The 18491-nt window shown below is 41.3% G+C and overlaps 1 protein-coding gene across 4 annotated transcripts in view; it reads right to left on the reverse strand.

Moving 5' to 3' along the window:
- LOC147193293 (syntaxin-binding protein 4) overlaps window positions 1–18491 on the reverse strand; it is a 95209-nt gene that overhangs the window by 43850 nt on the left and 32868 nt on the right. For 2 of the 4 annotated variants that reach the window (XM_086132478.1, XM_086132476.1), the window contains exons 1-3: window positions 17804–18139; window positions 12242–12315; window positions 3600–3695 (exon numbers count right to left, since the gene is read on the reverse strand). In XM_086132478.1, the coding sequence (XP_085988604.1) occupies window positions 3600–3695; window positions 12242–12315; window positions 17804–17850 (217 nt within the window). In that variant the 5' untranslated portion in view covers window positions 17851–18139. Of the gene's footprint in view, window positions 1–3599; window positions 3696–12241; window positions 12316–17803; window positions 18140–18491 lie in introns of those variants that run through there. The other 2 variants (XM_086132477.1, XM_086132475.1) reach the window with 1 other exon arrangement.

The raw sequence follows: 18491 nt of genomic DNA on the forward strand, positions 1-18491 counted from the left end.
TATTTTTATTCGAGCGAGGGTAAGGTCTGGCTTGTTTCGGCAGGCGGCATCACGTCGCTCGACACACTTCCTTATAAACACAGTTTGGCGGTCTTTTGCGGCCAAACTGAGTCGACGCAGCCTGGACTGTGTCGACGCAGTTCATGTGTTGGTCACGTGATCGTCACGAAGCAGCACACGCACCGACACGTGGATTGCGCTGTGAGTTCGACGGGTGTGTCGACACATCGGTGTTGCTGGACCCATCACTACTACAGAGATCTCAGATCGCACTATGAAGTGGGCACACTGACCCTAACTTCCATTCTGCCTTCCACTCTGATAGTTCGATCCATGGAGCTCAGAATTTCTGTCCCAATCAAATTCTCCAAAATTGCGTTAGACTACCTGCGCCAAAAAAAGGCGTGATTCGAGTAGGTAAATAGTTTAGATGACTTTGCCACCAAATTGTCAGATGTTGTGGGCATGTGTCAAAGGAAACGCCCTCGCCAAATCGCCCAGCGTGGCGCGTGGGTTCATGACCAAATAATTGTTTTGGGGCTTCAAAACCCCATTGCCATGAAAGCAATGCCATTTTAATTATAATGTACAGCATAATTTTTTCGAAAACATTCTGTATCACTGAGGGACATTTGTTCTTTGTACTATATTTTGATGCAGACAAGTTAACTTTGCCATTGTAGTGGAGCAGATAATTGCATAGATGGCCAGAATCATTTATGTTGTGATGCAAGCATGACATTTGGAACATATACTCTTCAAATGCCACTCTTTAAAAATATATATATAAATAAATAAATAATGCTAGCCATGCAAAAAGATGGTGGCCGCAAAATCCAAGATGTCTGCTCATAATTTTTTTTCTTCTTAATAACTGGAAATGCATTGATTTTAACACACGTAAATGTATTAACGTATATGAAGTTGGGAATAGCAGATCTTTTGGAACAATTGCAACTCTTGAGGTACAGCACATAGATATAAGTGCAGATTTGGGAGAGTGAGGTATTTGTAAAATTGATTATTATTACCCTAAGTGAGCCTTGTTATGTGAAAATAATATTTTCACAAGTTATTTTCAGTAGCGTTATGACATACAATTGTGAAACCAAGATGGAGTCCAAGATGGCTGCCATTAACTCGAAGTGTAATCGTAAATGCGGTACAGTGTTTCGACCTTGATAAAAGATATATTTGGACCATGTTGCATCTATTACAGCTAGTAATATACGGCACATATGAGTTACAGTTGCAACTGCATTGAGATTCTGTTCATCTCAACTGGCACAATGGCCCGATTTACAGCTACAGTACATTTAATTAATGAGCTGTTCACAAGTCAGGGCTATTGGAGAGCTGGCTGTCTAGAAGACCTGCCAGAAGCCAAGCCTGGCCTAAACCACAGTAGCAGTTTAACTGGATCTGCCATACATTAGGATGACAATCTTCTCCATAATCTCTCGGTTGCAATCCTCCACTGTGAGAGGGTAAATACCCTGGTTGGAGAATACAGGCAAGGCCTTTGGTCATATGTCAGGTGTCTGCCAAACATTTTTTTTGCCTTTGTTTCGGAAGGCTGACAAGCGAAGGCTCTGACCTCGCCCAAATGTTACCCACATCTGCTGTACAAGCTCTTGGAAACAATTAGTGCCACGATGGGAACATCTATTTCAGTTGCCTTGATCACAATGGATTGACTACCGTGTTCTGTATTATGTATGCCATGCCCAAATATGTGGCTGTCCCCTTCTTCATGAGAACATCAAGACCAGTTCTATGGGGGCTGAGGACAGCAGATCCCATTGTGACAATGAACATCTTTGGGGCAAACAGTTGTGCAACTTTGTGAGCAAAAAGTGGGACAACTCTGTCTTGTGCCTCGAGAAGTTATGCCATCTACTTACATGGTGTTTTTATTTGTCACGTTGTGTCTTCCCGATGGCCATGTTTCGGACCTGGTTTCAGCCTGAAGGCTGTACACATCAAAGACCAAAAGTGGCATTGTGTACCTGGAGTACATTTATATCACTGGTAGGAGATCAAAAACGGCATAGTCCTTAAAGGTCTTGGATCTTTTTCGTGGCAGGGCATGGACCAAAGCTGATACATCTACAATGATAACGTCTGGCTCAGATTCCTTGTTAACTGGTAAGTCTCAAGGATAGTGGTCAACTGAGAGTTCTGGCAAGATTACAATATTTTATCTACCCTTGCTCAATCCAGCAGCGAAGTCCTGGTTCTCCAGCCGAAAGTACTCATGCAGGTCACACTCCCAGCTCTGAGAAGTAATGTAAAGCTTTGAGAACAGCAGACGGTCCTCTGTGAGAAGATTCTGCTTTGAGGTTTCTGCAGAAGAAGAGTCCTGTCTTTTTTCTTCTTAATTGGCTCAGAGAAAAAGGCCAGATTGTTTTCCAGGGCTTGTTAAAACTCCAAAGATTTTGCCTGACCTCTCCCCAAGTGGGACATTTATTTTGGCGAGTCCACTTCCGGGGACCTTCTGTTTGCCTCTTTCCTTTTATTATCAAGCTGGGCCGGAGGATGTTCCCACACCTGTAGCTGATCAGCCATCACCTCCTGTGTATAAGACCTCTGCTGATCTGCAAGTAGATGCCAGATGATTCACAGATGATTATGAGTGTGCCTCCCTACCCAGCCTGGCTCTGCGTTTTCCTCCATGGACCACTTGATCCTACACTTATCCTTCGTGCCATTCCTTCTTCTCGCCGTCAGCTCTCCAACACTTCACTCTCTTGTTTGCGAGCCACTGTTGTGTCCTGAGCTAGATCATCAGACTCTCTCTTTAATTAAACACGTTCTTTAGCCACTGCCAACTGTCTCCCATTTGCTTTTGGATCGACTGATGAATGCATGAATGCATTTCAAGTCATTAAAGAAAAAGAAAAAAACCCCACACATTTTTGGGCAGACATCTTGGATTTTGCTGCCGCCATCTTGGAATTTTGCGCTGCTTGCATTATCTTTGGAGTTTGGAGTATATGAAGAGTATATGAACCAAATTTCAAGCTTTTATCACAATGTGAATGATTTTTTTTTTCAAGATCTGCCCCACTATTGCTTTTCATATACACAACTTAAGAGCAAAACATCCAAATTCCGTCATCCTACACATGAATGGTCATGTTATAAAATCTAGCCATTTCTCCTAGATCAATGAAAATTCAAAAGTAAACAATAGCTTTATCATAACCTCACTTTTTATTCATGTACTGTATAAAACTACCGATACCGCACTTTCAATTCAATTCCTAATTAAATACATATTTATTTTAACCCTGGAGAACCCACGGGGTCAGATTTGGCCCCTATAAATTCTGCTATTCAAATGCTATCCTTAAATCCCAAAAGGTCAAATTTGGCCCTTTTCCTAAATTAGGATTGAAACATTGAATATTTGAAAAAAAAACAATATTTTGGTGTTCAGTGAACATACAGCAGTCATTTAATGTATAATTCATCATTTTCGAAAGAAGAAAAGGGTTCTTGGGTTCTCCAGGGTTAAACAGGAGTAGCAGTAATTAAAAATTAAGAAACCTCATGCACGACATGAAAAGACATACACTCTCAAGTTGTATGCTTACCATCACTTGAAGCAAGGCCACCAGGTAAAATCCTTTTAACATAAACTCCAAACTCCTCTCCAGTTAGTTCCTTCACTCCTCCAATCACTTTAATTCCTATTGGAAAGAGATGCAGATACATTGAAATGTGCCCATTTATTATAAGCAGGGTCCAACATCAAGCTTTTTTTAGCGGTGGCCCTTTGGGAACACCATTAGCCAAGTTGTGGTGCCACTTCAAAACTGGTACTGGTCCCATGCATTCATATGATTAGTTTCAATTATTATTTCATCTTTATACCATAATATTTAAGACCTTAAGTAAATATGACTTCTGTGTAGCTAATTTTTTTGCATGTTAAAAAAGCAAGAATGTGTTGTAGGTTCACTGTCAAAAATTGGAGCAGCATCAAGATGCAGCCACACTTAGTTGATTTTGTAAATATGTGGCACTTCCTGATATCCTTCATAGCTTGTATTTGGTTACATGACGGGCATAGCTGAATACATTTTGAAAGGTTTTTATCTGCAAGCTGAGCACACACAATGATTCCACCATGGCTGACGTCGTGGGTCTTTTAAACTCCTAAGTCCAAATCTATGTCTCAAGCCTTTTAGTTTTTGTCAACTCACAAGTCATAACGTGGGCAAAGTGTCAGGATTTCCCAAAAGTGAAAGTCTGCCAAAATGCAAAGTCTGGTTGGAAAGGACACTTCAATCTGATTTGCACTGCTGCAAGAATTTTGAATTGGATGAAGGGGTTCGGAGAAATTGAGCTTTTCGTGTGGGGAAAAATGGCGATTTTGAGGAACTCCTACGTGTTAATTTGCCTATTGAAAATCTGGTCAGAAAAGCACTTTCAAATGAGAGTAAAACATTTTAACTTCATTATTTATCTCAACAAAAATTCAGTTAACATATTTCTTATGACAATGCTCATTTTAAGGCACAAACTGGCATCTTTCATTTGGAGCAGTGGTTCTTAACCTGGGTTCGATCGAACCCCAGGGGTTCTGTGAATGGGTTTCAGGGGTTCGATAGAGCCTCAGCCATAGAGGTTAAGACATACTCGACTCAACATTTCAATTAGTTATGAGACGCCTCCCTCGCCATCACTGGCTGCAGATGACCACATTAGATTGCTTGTCCAATCAGTGCTGCGGGAAATTTAGTTCGCTCAGTCGTCAACGTGTGACTGTCGTGATAGTACGTTGTAATATTAAAAAAACGTGTACTTATGTCTAGAATTTTGTTGACTTCTCAGTTTTTAATAAATGTGTTTTTTTTACGTTTTGAATTTGCAAAAAGTCATATTTTTGTTTTTCACTCATGAAGGATTCAGTGAATGTGCATATGAATTGGTTGGGTTCAGTACCTCTAACAAGAACCACTGATTTGGAGGTATGTACTACATTTTTTGTAAAGTAAAATAATGATGCTAGGCAATTCACTTTTTGACATAATATAAAGAACTCACCCATAAATGCTAATTTTCCATCAACTTTGGCACTGTTGCTCCAAGTGAGTGCCTTAAAATTACTGTTATGTTTCAAACTGTATCACTTGCCCGAAATAAGAAATTGACCGAAGTAGCACAAATTAAACGTTATTCATGAGAAGAGCACTAAAATAGTCTGTGTAGATGCATCACTGATAGCTTGTTAAAATGAGATCACCTGGATTTGACCCAGTATGGTGTTGATTTGAAATGCGATTGGCTAGCAAACAGTTCAGGGTGTACCCCGCTTACTGCCCGAAGACAGCTGGGTACACCCTGAACTGGTTGCCAGACAATCGCAGGGTGTTGAATTAACACCATAATATTTGCAGTGTACCTGCCAGAAAACAGATTGCTTCTCTGAAACCCGTGAGAGCTTGTGCATCACTCAGAAGGAACCAGGACAGCGCGGAGAAGACTTGATTGACAGCTGAAGGTCGGCTTCAGCGAACACATCCACACAGTCCTGCAGGTGGAAGGCGGGCTCTATTCTTCACGATTTTGTGCTTTGAAATGGATAATAATGACTGTTTTTGTGAGGTTGACCGGAGTAGAGCAGGGCGAGATGGAAAAAGAGCCACACAGTTGCACAACTTCCCAAGTACTTTACTACACCCACACTTTTTCTGATGAGAGGCTTCAACGCCCATCCATATCCACACTTTCCTTGCTTTTATTGTACGAGTAACACCCATCAAAGTAGTAACCCCATTCGGCTCCTAGTTACTTCTTTTGAGCAACAGCTTGGAAAGGTTACGTATGGTACAACACCCTCTACACATACACTTCAGCATGGCTTGCTTTGCCTCTTTCCAGAAAATAAAAATAATAAATTCTATATTTTTTAAGCAACTCTTATAACTCACACAGCATTGTCTTGTCCTATTTTGTGACAAATATATATGACGTAAAAATTTGACACTCTGTACTGCCCAACCGTGCCACTGTATTATCGACTCTATGCCTCCCGACCAAAATATAGTTAATGCTAATTGCCTTATGAATAATTATAACACAACACCAGATGGAGTTTTGAATATTGTCTCCTGGGTGGAAAAGGAAGGTCATTTGTTGACCACCATTTTAGTGACATAATGCTGACAGGAACGAAATGGGAGGGTCAAAGCCATCAACTCTCAGGTCAATCTTTCTTTTGTGTTTATGAGACAAAGGTGCTCCTTTGATTTACTTTCAAATAAGATTTAATATACAGTTAAAATGATTGCAATTTGAATGGATTGCAAATGCAATAACGTAAATTCATATCAATGATATAACAGTAAATAGCATGTTTTTACTGCTAGATGCCAAAAAGTAGTGTTTGAGTGCCTTAACCCTTTCATGACCCCTGTAACCTGATAACATGCTAAGCTCTCCACTGTAGTAACCGCTGTCCCTGAAAGGGTTAAAGAAAAAAAAAACATTCACCACCAACCGCAGTTACCATACAATGCACAGAATATAGTCTCATAGAAGTTGGTTAAATACTCACACGAACCACCTGAACCAAGTCACCCGATAATATAGAATTGTGGGTGGCAGGTGGCATCAGCAAGAAATCTGAGATACAATTGACTTTGGCACAGGTTTTAGAGCCTGTGTCTGAACAGGCTTAGGGGAGTGACCAAATAAATGTTAGCATCAACAATGTAATCTAAATTTTGCACGAGGTTAGAAGCTCCCCCCAAAAAAGATTTCGAGCTTGTAGGGCACGTGTGGGTGATAGCAAACGAGTGGTGGCACTGAAATTCGTCACAGTGAGAATGCAATCTTTTGACTTCTACATGGCCTCAGTCTGGAGGACCTGCAAGACCCACTCAAACAGATAGAGCAAGGACATTCATTTTAAATGAATGTTACTTTCATGAAATGGTTGAAATGTCATTGATCCACTACACTCTTCTATCTTTCTTAATCATAATGATAGTCTGTGTTGCCAAGTTCAAAATCAATGCTGAAATTCGGAATTCCATATGTGCAGCAGTCTTATACTACCGATGCTGAGACGTCCAACGTGCCTCAAGCTGTCGTTGTTAATCCCATTAACAAGACTCCGCCAACACACATACTAATACACCAAAGCCTTCCCTATCCTTGAAACTGCCTTATTAATGCTTTACATCAAGGTTTGTTCAGCTTAAGGCCACCATTAGTCTGTAACCACAGACCAAATTGAAACATTAATTGGGTCTGAAGGAAAGGGGTGCGTGTTAATTATCGCCAAAAATGGGGTAACAATATTCCTTATCGCAGTGCTCCAACCTTGCTTATCCTTCGGAGGAAAACTCTTCCCTGTTATTGCGTTCAGCCTCAAAGCATTCTCAACCCAACTAACATCAGATAGGAAGAATAACATCACCAACTTAATGCATAAATAGCTGGAGCAAATATAAACCATATGAATCATATTTTGTTTTTCAAATCATGTTTTCTGCTTTTGATGTTTCAAAGACATTATTGCTTCCCAAGGAATAAAAGTTCTATTTTCTTAAAATCATAAAAAAATGCATATTAGTGACGGGGATTGACATCAAAGCTACTCAGTGGACAGGACAGCCTCACAGCAAGAAAGTTTATATTATGACATAAATTAACAACTCCTGCAAACGTCAATGTTTATAACAGACGTGGAGATAGACACGCTGTACATTCTGTATACCTTTAGGAGCTTGTAAGGCTTTATGAGTTTTGAAATCCCCTGCACCGTTGTCCAAAGTGTACACACCACAGTTCAAATGCAAATGAGATCAAGCCAATTCATTTCAAAACCCTTTTCAACCTGTACCTTTCCAGTATATCACCCCCGCAAAAAAAAAAAAGAAAGACTTTTGAACAGGGGTGTGCGGACTTTTTATATCCACTGTACATGTGCATGAGCTCACATGGCGGCACATGGACGAGTAGTTAGCACTTCTGTGTCACAGTTTTGAGGTTCAGCATTCAAATCTCAGCTCCTCCTTCCTGTGTAGAGTCCAACTCCACAGTGCTGCATGTGCTTTTTTCAGGTTGCTCCTTTGGCTTTCTCACATGTTCAAAAAAAACATACATTACATATGATATTGATCTGCATGAGTCTCTTTGATCGAGACAACAAAAAGTCACAGTCGGCTTTAAACAGGCCGAACAAACATCGAACGAGTTGCTCGCTCATCCAAACTTCCACGGCAGAAGGCAGAAAATGGAAGTTCCACCTCCTCTAATGCTTTTACCCTCCGCGCCCAGCCCCCATCACATTCATCCAATACAAAGCTAACTGCAGCCGTATTAGATTTGGGATTGACAGTCAGCAGCGCCCGTGTCTACCAGTACTCTGACTCCTTGGGCTCACTATAATTTCATCAATCTCGGACTAGATCAAGCATCAACACAAAATTCGCAGCTAAATTCTAGAACTGATAAAGTGACTTTTATTATTGGTTAAACGTCTTCGACAAGAATAGTCTTAAGTTTCAAGTTTGCAGATATGCCTGTTTAGCTGTACGTTGTCTACTGAACGGTATTTCTATAACTGGGTGATCCATTTTCAGGCCAAACACGCTGTAATTGAGTCTGATCAGTTGGAATCAGCTTTAATTACATTTATTTACTGACCAGCAATCATATAAAAAGGCTGGAGAATGAGTAAAAAAAGATATATTTGTATGTGTTTGAATCCAATGTGTCTGTCCCCGGTGGTTCACTGTGTGACCCCCGCCCCCCGTTCTGTTTTTGGTTGCCCTTCCCTTATTTCAGTGTGGGCTGGGCGTCTCCCCAATCATCGCACCTGTCCCGCCTACACACCTGCCAGTCTTCACCTCGTCAGCCACACTGACCCCTTGCAGCATGAAGGCCAATTTGTCAGCTATCTTCCCTGCCGTACTCGCTGCTGCCTAGCTTTCGAGCCTTGCTGTACACCTCGATTTAGTTTCTCTGACTGCATTTGGTACTTGCCTCCTAGACTTATCCATCTTCCTGACAATAAACCAGTTCTGAGTTCATCGTGTATACCAGTGTGTCCTGTGCTCATCTCAAGCTAAGCCTAACGGTCTGTGTTTATATGTCATTCCAACCTCACATACAAACATACCAGTACATCGGTAAACAAATTGTGAATACTTTAATGAGAGTTAAGTTGCACCTAATGTAATCATAAAAAATTAGGAAGGACAGCAAAATTGGAACGTATTAAAAAGAAACAATACAAATGCATTATAAATAATAATGTAAATAATTAAAGGGAGGCAGACAGCTTTGCTTAACAGCTGGTGCTTGAGAAAGAGTTGTAAAAAAATGCTTTCAATAAAAATGTCAACAAAATATTGTGAATTGCACACAACTATAGTATAATACTCAATTGTGGGTGGGCTGAAGCTGTACGCGTATGGTGCAAGGGGAGTGACATACAGATACAAACAACAGCTCTCAGCTTTCTGCATTCTTAACCCTGCTAAGTGGGTTAGGATTTACTACATGACCTACTTTGGCTCACAGGCAAATACCGTACACTGATACTGAGCAGGGATACCTCCTCTACAGAGAAAATCCCTTTGAAAAGTAGTACTTGCATTATTAGACGTGCTCAACGGTCAGCCTGCGTACATACAATCTGGTCGCAGAAAGTGACTGGAGCTGATTTTTCATGACTTGTTCCAGTGAAGTTATTTTGTTAGAAGCATTTGTTTAAAAGACTGCTGGACGATAACAATGTGTTCTGAGGTCACATTTACACATACACAGTCGTGTAGGTTTGAAAATACCACAACTTGCTCAACCCTGACCCATCTTTTGGTGAGACAGCTGTGTGAATCACTGGGCAGCCCAATTTCCAATTGGTTTCCAGTTGGTTATTAAAGACATCTAATTAACAGAACACAATTGAGAACCATGTCATAGAGATCCTGATCCGTTTTATTGGATACTGGCATCTGGGCCGTCGGCGCCTTAACCTGAAATAAAACCACCTTATGTTTGGTTGCTTGTTTGGTTATTTGTTTTTATAAGGACAAAGATGAAATCATTTCTCGTCCTGCAAAACTCAGCAAAGGTGGGCTGATATGTCACAAAACAGATGATGAAAGACAAATAAATCCCTTAGACCCACCCGCAGTCTCTGAACTCTGGGACACCCGACACCCTTGTACAAAAGTGCACTGTCAGTATATAAAGATGATTAAATAAATAATAACATGGCTTCTGACACATGCCTGAGCCCAGACTGGAGCAAAGAAGGATCAAGAATTAGGTTTGACAATGGTTTAACTCAAATAAAGAAAATTTGCTGTTATTGACACCTAAAAATGTTTACAATTGCCTTCATTAATAGTTTAAACCATAAATATATCCCAAACTATAATCCAGAAAAAATTGAATGCAAATTTAAATGGCCCTAATAGCATTATTACAGCTGTAGCTATATTACCATACAACTATCTTATGAGCCATTTTATTACATGGACAGAGTGATGCAGATGCTCACATTTTCAATTTTCCCAGTTTATTCTGCACTTACTGTACTGTTACCGTCCTGTAAAATTGGCTTGGTTTAGGAGTGGATCTTTTTTAATCAGCAATGGCAACCACGTCTTTCGTTTTATTGATAACCAGTGTCACTGATCTTCCAGCTGACAGTGAGCCTCTTCGGCCTCGCTCAATTTTATGTGATGCCGTTAGCTCCCTACTTCTAACAGCGGGATCAAAGCCCACAATGTGGAAACAAGCGTGCACCCAAGACAATGAAAACATTTTTCTCAACTTCCAACACAAACACCGTCAATAAGTTCACAGAGCAATGCAGTGAATGTTGCATTTCTTATCACGCATGAAACCACCACAAGGTAATTTAACCATACGGCCTCACACAAACACATTTAACCCTTTCATGCACTCTGTAACCTGATATCATGATAAGCTGTCCACTGTGGACACAAGTGGACACTCCTAACCGCTGTCCCTGAAAGGGTTAAAGTGAGCGCCCATACAGTACTGTTGAGATTCCATTGCATTATTACTTGTGGTGGCAGCATTTCAAACACTTGTCAGATAGAACATTATTATCAGAAGTCAATGCTGATAAAAGTCTGCTCATCATTTGGCTTTGACAGGGAATCGCTTCGGCCATCGCGGCAAAGTGGTTTTTTGAGTTCTTTAGAACTTTGTCCAAGCGAGCCAATGCTGTCATCGGTTGAGCTACCCAATGCGGGGGTTGTTATTATATTAATTGGCCTCATTGATTTGTAATAGTCTGATAGATAACCGCAAATTTACTTGTGCTTTTAACCCTATCAGGGACAGCGGTTACCACAGTGGACAGCTTATTGTGATCAGGTTACAGGTTATCATTATTGGTACCGGTACATGAAAGGGTTGATCTCACACTTTTGCACACCAAATACCCAACTATTTATAAAAAAAGAAAACGTTAATGAATACAGTTTCCATAATTGGCTGTTTTCGGTCCTTACCAAATGGTGGAACAAACCAACTGTACATATACCAGTAATTTTATCATTAACACAAGATGGGTTGCACAACCTCAAATTTTTTCAAGTCGCCACAGATGTGATGAAGATTTTACTTGACGTCATCAAACAAGTCGCTGATGATTTCAATAATAATTTTTCGGTATAGCTGCACAGCATGGACATGGGCTGGGTAAAATCTAACCCGAAGCTGCAGGATGCTAAAACAAAATAATCCTCTCTCTCAGTGTGCTTGCCATTGGAACAGTCAGGTAACGTTTGCATAATTTGTCCAAATGGGCAAACCTGTCTTGGGCCCACAACAGCACCGGGGTTTGCATGGTGAGTAGTTGCAGGGTTTGCAAGTAATCACTGACTTCTTTGTGTGCTGCGGAATAATTCCCTGCTCACCTACAGGTGGGCCAAATCCAAATCCTGCTTGAGCCTGGCTTTTCCTCTTTTACTGTTTCTCCCTCATTTACTAAAGCTATACATTCATGAATGAGTTTTTGCTAGAATGGGCTCTGTCTTCTCCGCAAGCCAAAAACATGCTCAACATTCATTGTGGAATAGTTAAGTCAAACAAAACGGATTGTGGACTAGCATGTACGAACCCTAGTATGTGTCACGAGTAGTTTTTAATTTTTCTTGTGGCTAAAGAATTATATTTTTGCTGAAACAATTCTTGCAACTCATCTCTAACTTTCTTTAAAAACTGATATACTCACCTAAGCCATTCTCGCAATCTGTAAAGTCCATGGAGTGAACTGTTCTGTCGACACCATATGGACCCATGAGTGTCCTGGTTAAAGATGAAGAAAGGGGGGACAAATAAGTGCATGGATAATACATTTACAGGAAAATTTAAAAAAATCTTTCTTCATCGAATTTTTAGCAGCACGGACAGTAGCAAAATGCATAAGATACAAAAACATTGAGTTAGAGGGTGTACATAAATACAAAAATACAGGGCTCACAAATAAAGGCACACCATCAAGACCATCAGGAAAACAAAACAAAACTATGCTGGTCTACGCTGTTTTTTTGGGGGGTTTTGGTTTTTAGCAGAGAAAGCGCCAATGGGGTTCGGGTCAGGGGGGCTTTTCTTCCTATCACACTCTTCCAGGTCTCATTGTCTTTGCCCAAGTGAGCATTAACCCTTTCGTACACCCTGTCACCTGATTACATGATAAGCTGACCACTGTACTAACCGCTGTCCCTGAAAGGGTTAAAGTCCCCACAAAATGAGGGACTCCCTAGAAGCAGCAGTCTCCAACATCCCAACCAAGAACGCAAGAAAGGATGGGTACTCTGAACTGCATTTTTTTGCACAGGCACACTCAAGTCAGGTCCTGCCTGCCCATCTGAAGGTAGAGGAGGCTACCCTTTTGTCCACATGAGTGTATGGCAACTTACAAGCAACAAGCCTTGGGGGAAACAAGTACCGGTATGTTCACACTGGGGACAACTCCAGAGTGGAAGAGACTCCGACCCTTTGTCCAACCCCTCTCAAAAGTTCTTGTACTACCCAAGCGGTGTGTTGGGGCCAAATTCAGCTCCAGACCAGCTCACCTGGGTGGCTCGCCAGGGTGAAGGAAAACTTGGTCCAATATTGTTTTGTCATCATGTGGAGTTTGTACCCGCGCTTGGTCTCGTCCCTCATTTAGGACATGACTGCCTTTGTTGACCCTGCCCTAAATGGAAGGCAGCATACACCTGCCACTATTTAATGTGCTTCTAATGAATCCCCACCTCCCCCCCCAAAAAAACATTTCATTGTTCTAGTCACTTTTCTTAAAATTTTTGTAGCATGAAAAATTGGATACCTCTGAAAAATTGATGAAAACAAACCTGGTCAAGCTAAGAGGCCAACAACAACAGTGAAGAAGCGTCAGGCAATTGTGGCCAGTATTGTCTGTTTTATACAGGGGTCGCGAACTCAATTTACGTGGGGCCGCTGGAGATAGAGTCTGGGTGTGTCTGGGCAACATCAAGCCTTCCAAAAAAGGGGTTTAAGCAGTGGTTCTTAAGTTTGTTAGAGGTACCGAACCAAATCAGCTCATGTGCAGATTCACCGAACCCTTCATTCGTGAAAAATAAAAATACTATTTTCTTTACAAATTCAAGACATAAAGAATGCATTTATGAAAAGCAACAAAGTAAACAGAATTAGTATAAGTATAAAGTTACGTTTTTTAATTGTGCACAAAATGAACCAGCCGGTGATGGCCAAGCGGGCATGTCATAACTAATTGACATGTTGAGTCGGGTGTGTCTTAACCTACGTGGCAGAGGCTCCGTCGAACCCCTGAGACGATTTACCGAATGGGAACAATGAATGATCGATGGCAAACACAACTTTACAAAGAGTGAGAGGCAGCGCCGGGCGAGTTACGCCACAATTTGCGAATGGATTGTGGCTGCTTGGACGAACGTGTCTGCTTGCACTGTTGTTCGAGTTTTTGGCAAAGCCGGCATCATTTCTGTGGAGCCACATGGCAATGAGAGTGACTGACAACGAGAGGGAACACGGCGTTTTTGATGGATTACCGGTACTTGCACAATTGTTCAATTCTGATACAGAGGATGAGGACTTTGATGGATTTCTGGGTGATGATTGATCGAAACACGTGAGTACATTGTACAATGGCTAAATAAAATACAACGGAACTCAGTTTTAGTTCCGTTGCCTTTTTAAAAACGTGTTTTTAGCTTGTATCTGTATGTCTTGGCATGCTACCGTATGCTTCAAGCTAACGTGTTTTTAGCGTGCGTGCATGCATGCCGTATGTTTAAGCTGGCGTATGTTTTACCACTTTAAAATTGCACCCAATAATACAGTGCGTTTTGTCTATGTGTAAAATACAGAAATAGCACCCATTAATGAGACTGCGCCCAACCATACGGTGCGTCGAATGGTCGTGAAAATACGGTACTTCTTGCTTGGCTCTCGACGAAGGCGGACACTTTTGCTTTCTGCTCTTGTCCCCCACCCCCACCCCACCCTTCCCTGCTCGCCACTCAGTCCATGTGCTGTCTTTGTCTGACTTTTCCTAGCCTCCTGTCGTATTTTCATCCTAAAAACAAACATGGAATTGGTTGGCTGGTCTCTCGATGCCATCGACAACATTTTCTCGATGAGAAGAGCAGGCAGTGGGGAGCCTACTTGCCCCTCGGGGACTTTTGCTGCTGGGTACACCCTAGATCCTTGGAGGAAGCGGAGAATGGTGTGCCTGTCAACACTGTCCGTTGAGGATGTGGATGACATCTACATTTTCGGCCTTCCGATAACAGGTATGCTGCTGTTTGGTGTTAGCAGTTTCCTGATCTATCGCAAAATTCAACCGACGGGAGCGGCTCTATTGGAAGTGAAGAGGCTGCCGGTCTAAGGATGGCATAATGCGGATGTCCAACACTCAGACTCAGACTGTGCTCAACCACAAACTGTTGCGGTTTTGGAGCGTCTCTGCAAGATGGTCAAGAACTTGGAGAAACTGGAATCCGTGCTCAAATATTGACTGAAATCACGGATTTGGCTGATCGACGCCACTCAAGAGACATAAGCCACGGACTCAAGGCTGTCTTAAATTCTTGGGCAGCCTGCTACCAAAACAACATCTGCTATCTCGACCTTCCCCTGATGAAAGTACGTACGGAAGCTAGTCCCCCACCATCACCCCCTCCCTCATACATTCCCTTGTTTCACCGTCTTCATTGTTTATGTCTTGTGACCTGTTGTAACTGTCATATGCTTGTGCAGGAGTTTTTTGCCTCACTCAAATTATCCTCAAATGAGGGTAGTTCGAGCGTGGTTTTTTTTTCTCCCCCTCTCCCTCCCTTGTGGTTTCTTTCTGACTTTCGGGTTGAGTGAACGCTGGCGCGTTTTGGCTGCCGCTGCTCAACCCGTATTGTTTTGTGTTTTTTGTTATTGTAAAGTGTCCTTGGGTGTCTTGAAAGGCGCTTATAAATAAAATGTATTATTATTATTATTATTATTATTAATGTAATAAAGCCTGTTTTATTGTTTGTTCAAATATGCAGCATGAATGGTACATGGAGGAGAAGACGAAGATTAACAGTTAAAAAAAGGTCAAACACGACAACACTAAAAACATGAACTAAAAACAACAGTATAGATTTTGGATGTTGGTGTATCAGTACTATGAGAGATGATCCGACATACATTATTGTGATATTGATATTTTGTCCAACCTCTTATTTTTCTCCTCTTGTGCTAATTCAGTGATATCTTCCTAACTGCCAAACAGAATTTTTCTGGCTGACTGCCAAATGCCTGACAAGGAAATGTATCAATATTTCAGCTACTGAGGGTTTCTAAGTAGCAGTCTGATACTCCCATGGCTGATTGTGAAACAATGAGGCTAATTGGGGACACAATGAAATGGCGCGTGAAACTTTATGTTAAGAAGCTTTGTTTCCCTGAACATCTAAAATCTGAAGCAATAAATAATAAAGTGGAAGCTTTTGAAGTAAAAATAAATAAATCCCCGACTGTTTTGAATTCAACACCCAAAAATGTGGGCAATTTTGCCTATGAATGAGTGCATGTTATAATTTGTGGGGGGGGGTTGTTGTTGTTTTTTCTTTTGCTTTTTCTTTTGATTCGATTTTTTTTGCGTTGCCACAGTGGTTGACTGGTTAGCACGTCCACCACACAGTGCAGAGGTGCTTGTGTGGAGTTTGTATGTTCTCCCGTGCCTGCCCTTAGGTGTGATTGTCATGGTGGGTGATTGTTTGTCTATCTGTGCCCTGCGATTGGCTGGCAACCAGTTCAGAGTGTTCTCCGCCGACTGCCTGAAGACAGCTGGGTTGGGCTCCAGCACGCCTGCGACCCTCGTGAGAATCAGCGGATTTTATCCATCCATTTTCAATTCCGCATAGCACCCTATGACAACAAATAACAACCGCACACTGCCCTACATGATTTTGGAATGTGGGAGGGAACCAGAGTACCCGGAGAAAACCCACACAGGCACAGGGAGAGCGTGCAAAAGACACAAAGGAAGGCCGGAATCCACCCTGCAGCTAACCGGTCGACCTCCGTGCCGCCGACTTGCATTCAAAGCAGTAAAATCTCAGCGTCATCTTACATATCAGAACTTGTTATTGAAGATAAAACTGAATGGATGAAGTGTTTTACTGTTTTATTATTTGTAGTTTCTTTGTTGATTTGTTTACTGTTGACTTATTTTTACAGTTGTATAACCATCATGTTGTGATGTCATTTAGCAACAATAATATTAATAATAATTAAATGATGTGAAAAACAACTGTAAATAGCAGTGCGATTTATCCATTTTGTATTTATATTGCACTTAATTGAACGGTGTTTGTTTGTTTTTTCTTCTTTCTTCTTTCTGCCTACATTCTTGCTGCTGGAGGCTGTAAATTTCCCCAGTGTGGGACAAATAAAGGATATCTTATCTTATTTAAAAACTGCCTGTATCATTAATAAAGGTTTGATAATGGCAAATATTTCCCCCTTTTTGGAGAGCACACATTAAATCCTTTGCACCTTCAGCACCTCAACACATAACCATAAACTGTATTTATCTAAACATTTTCCTGCATTAAAATAAAGGAATCTAGACGTCCAATTGTTAAATGCTTTCCGTTCTATTGTATTACACCTAAATTTCTAAAATTATGATCAAAGAAAATCGGTGTGACAATCTATTCACAACCTCCAGTCTTGACTAAAACCGCTCGGTGGTGGTTGTGATCACCGTGAGCTCACTGATAGTGATAAAACCCCTGTCCGGTCAACTTTTCTGGACATTTCTAAACATGACAGACAATGTTTTTAATCCACAAAACGGCTTTGACAGACAAGGCAGAATAAATCCACCCAGTTCTCGTTGCGCACGGCGAGCAGACGACAGATGGAAGAGTTCAACCTAGACCGAAGCAAACAGGAAACAACGAGAAGGCGAGCTGCTGTTTTTACATGTTGCTCTCAAATCCCTTTAATAATAACATATAGCTACACAGAACGGTTCATTCCCGAAAAGGGAATTACTGGGCGCGAGAGAGTCGAGTCACCCTTATTTTGGAAGTAATGACGCGCAAGCAAAAATACGCGTACATTTTCATGAATCAAACGTTTTTAATGAAAAATAACAGTTCCTGTTTAGCTTGTTTGTTTAACAATAAAATCACACGTATCTCTGCTACCATGGCAACAAACGTGCAGGTTTATCGAAAGTACATCGACAAAAACTTGTACGCGCAATATTTTAGATGAACACTTGTCCCTGTTCATTGCTCACCTGCTAATGATGACAGCTCCTTTATACATAACGGAAAAGGTTGGCATCTTGTCATGGGGCCAGTTTCTCCGCCAGAACGGCCGCACGGACGCTCGCTCAGTGTGTCGGGCAGAGCTTCCCCTGCCTCAGCCTCCGAACAGCCGCCGCATAACGATACGCGCGTGTGTGTGTCTGCACAGGCACAGGCTGTCTCTGCATTCCGTTAAACCGCCGCCACCCAGTGAACATCACCCACCTTCGCCCGCGCAGTTAATCTGTTACGTAATTTAAAAATCGACGAAAATTTAATTCTTTTTTTTTTAAAGCGTTAGTGTGTGTTTTCAGGGGCTCGACAGCTCCGACTGAAACTGTGGAATGCCTGTTGAACGTAGGGGCAATTTGTTGCCAAGGCTCAAGTGTGTGTAGTAGAAGGTAAGATTCCCCCCACCCCACAGTGTAATCCGATACTTTGCAGCAGCTGCTAAAGCTAAATCATGTTGATGATTGATTGATCCTGTATTTTGTATCAATGTTTGTCGAACTATACATTCATTTAAAAAATAATTACATTCCATCAATCGACTATAGGCCAGTGTAGAAAATCATTTTTATCTAAATTTTTTAAATGAAAGCTTTTTATAACCCCTTATTAAAACCAAATTCAATAATGTACAGTATGTGTGCATGTATGTATGTATGTATGTATGTT

Source organism: Hippocampus guttulatus, chromosome 16 (genome assembly GCF_054856545.1).
Source record: "Hippocampus guttulatus isolate MCC_2025c chromosome 16, RoL_Hgut_1.0, whole genome shotgun sequence".
NCBI lineage: Eukaryota > Metazoa > Chordata > Actinopteri > Syngnathiformes > Syngnathidae > Hippocampus > Hippocampus guttulatus.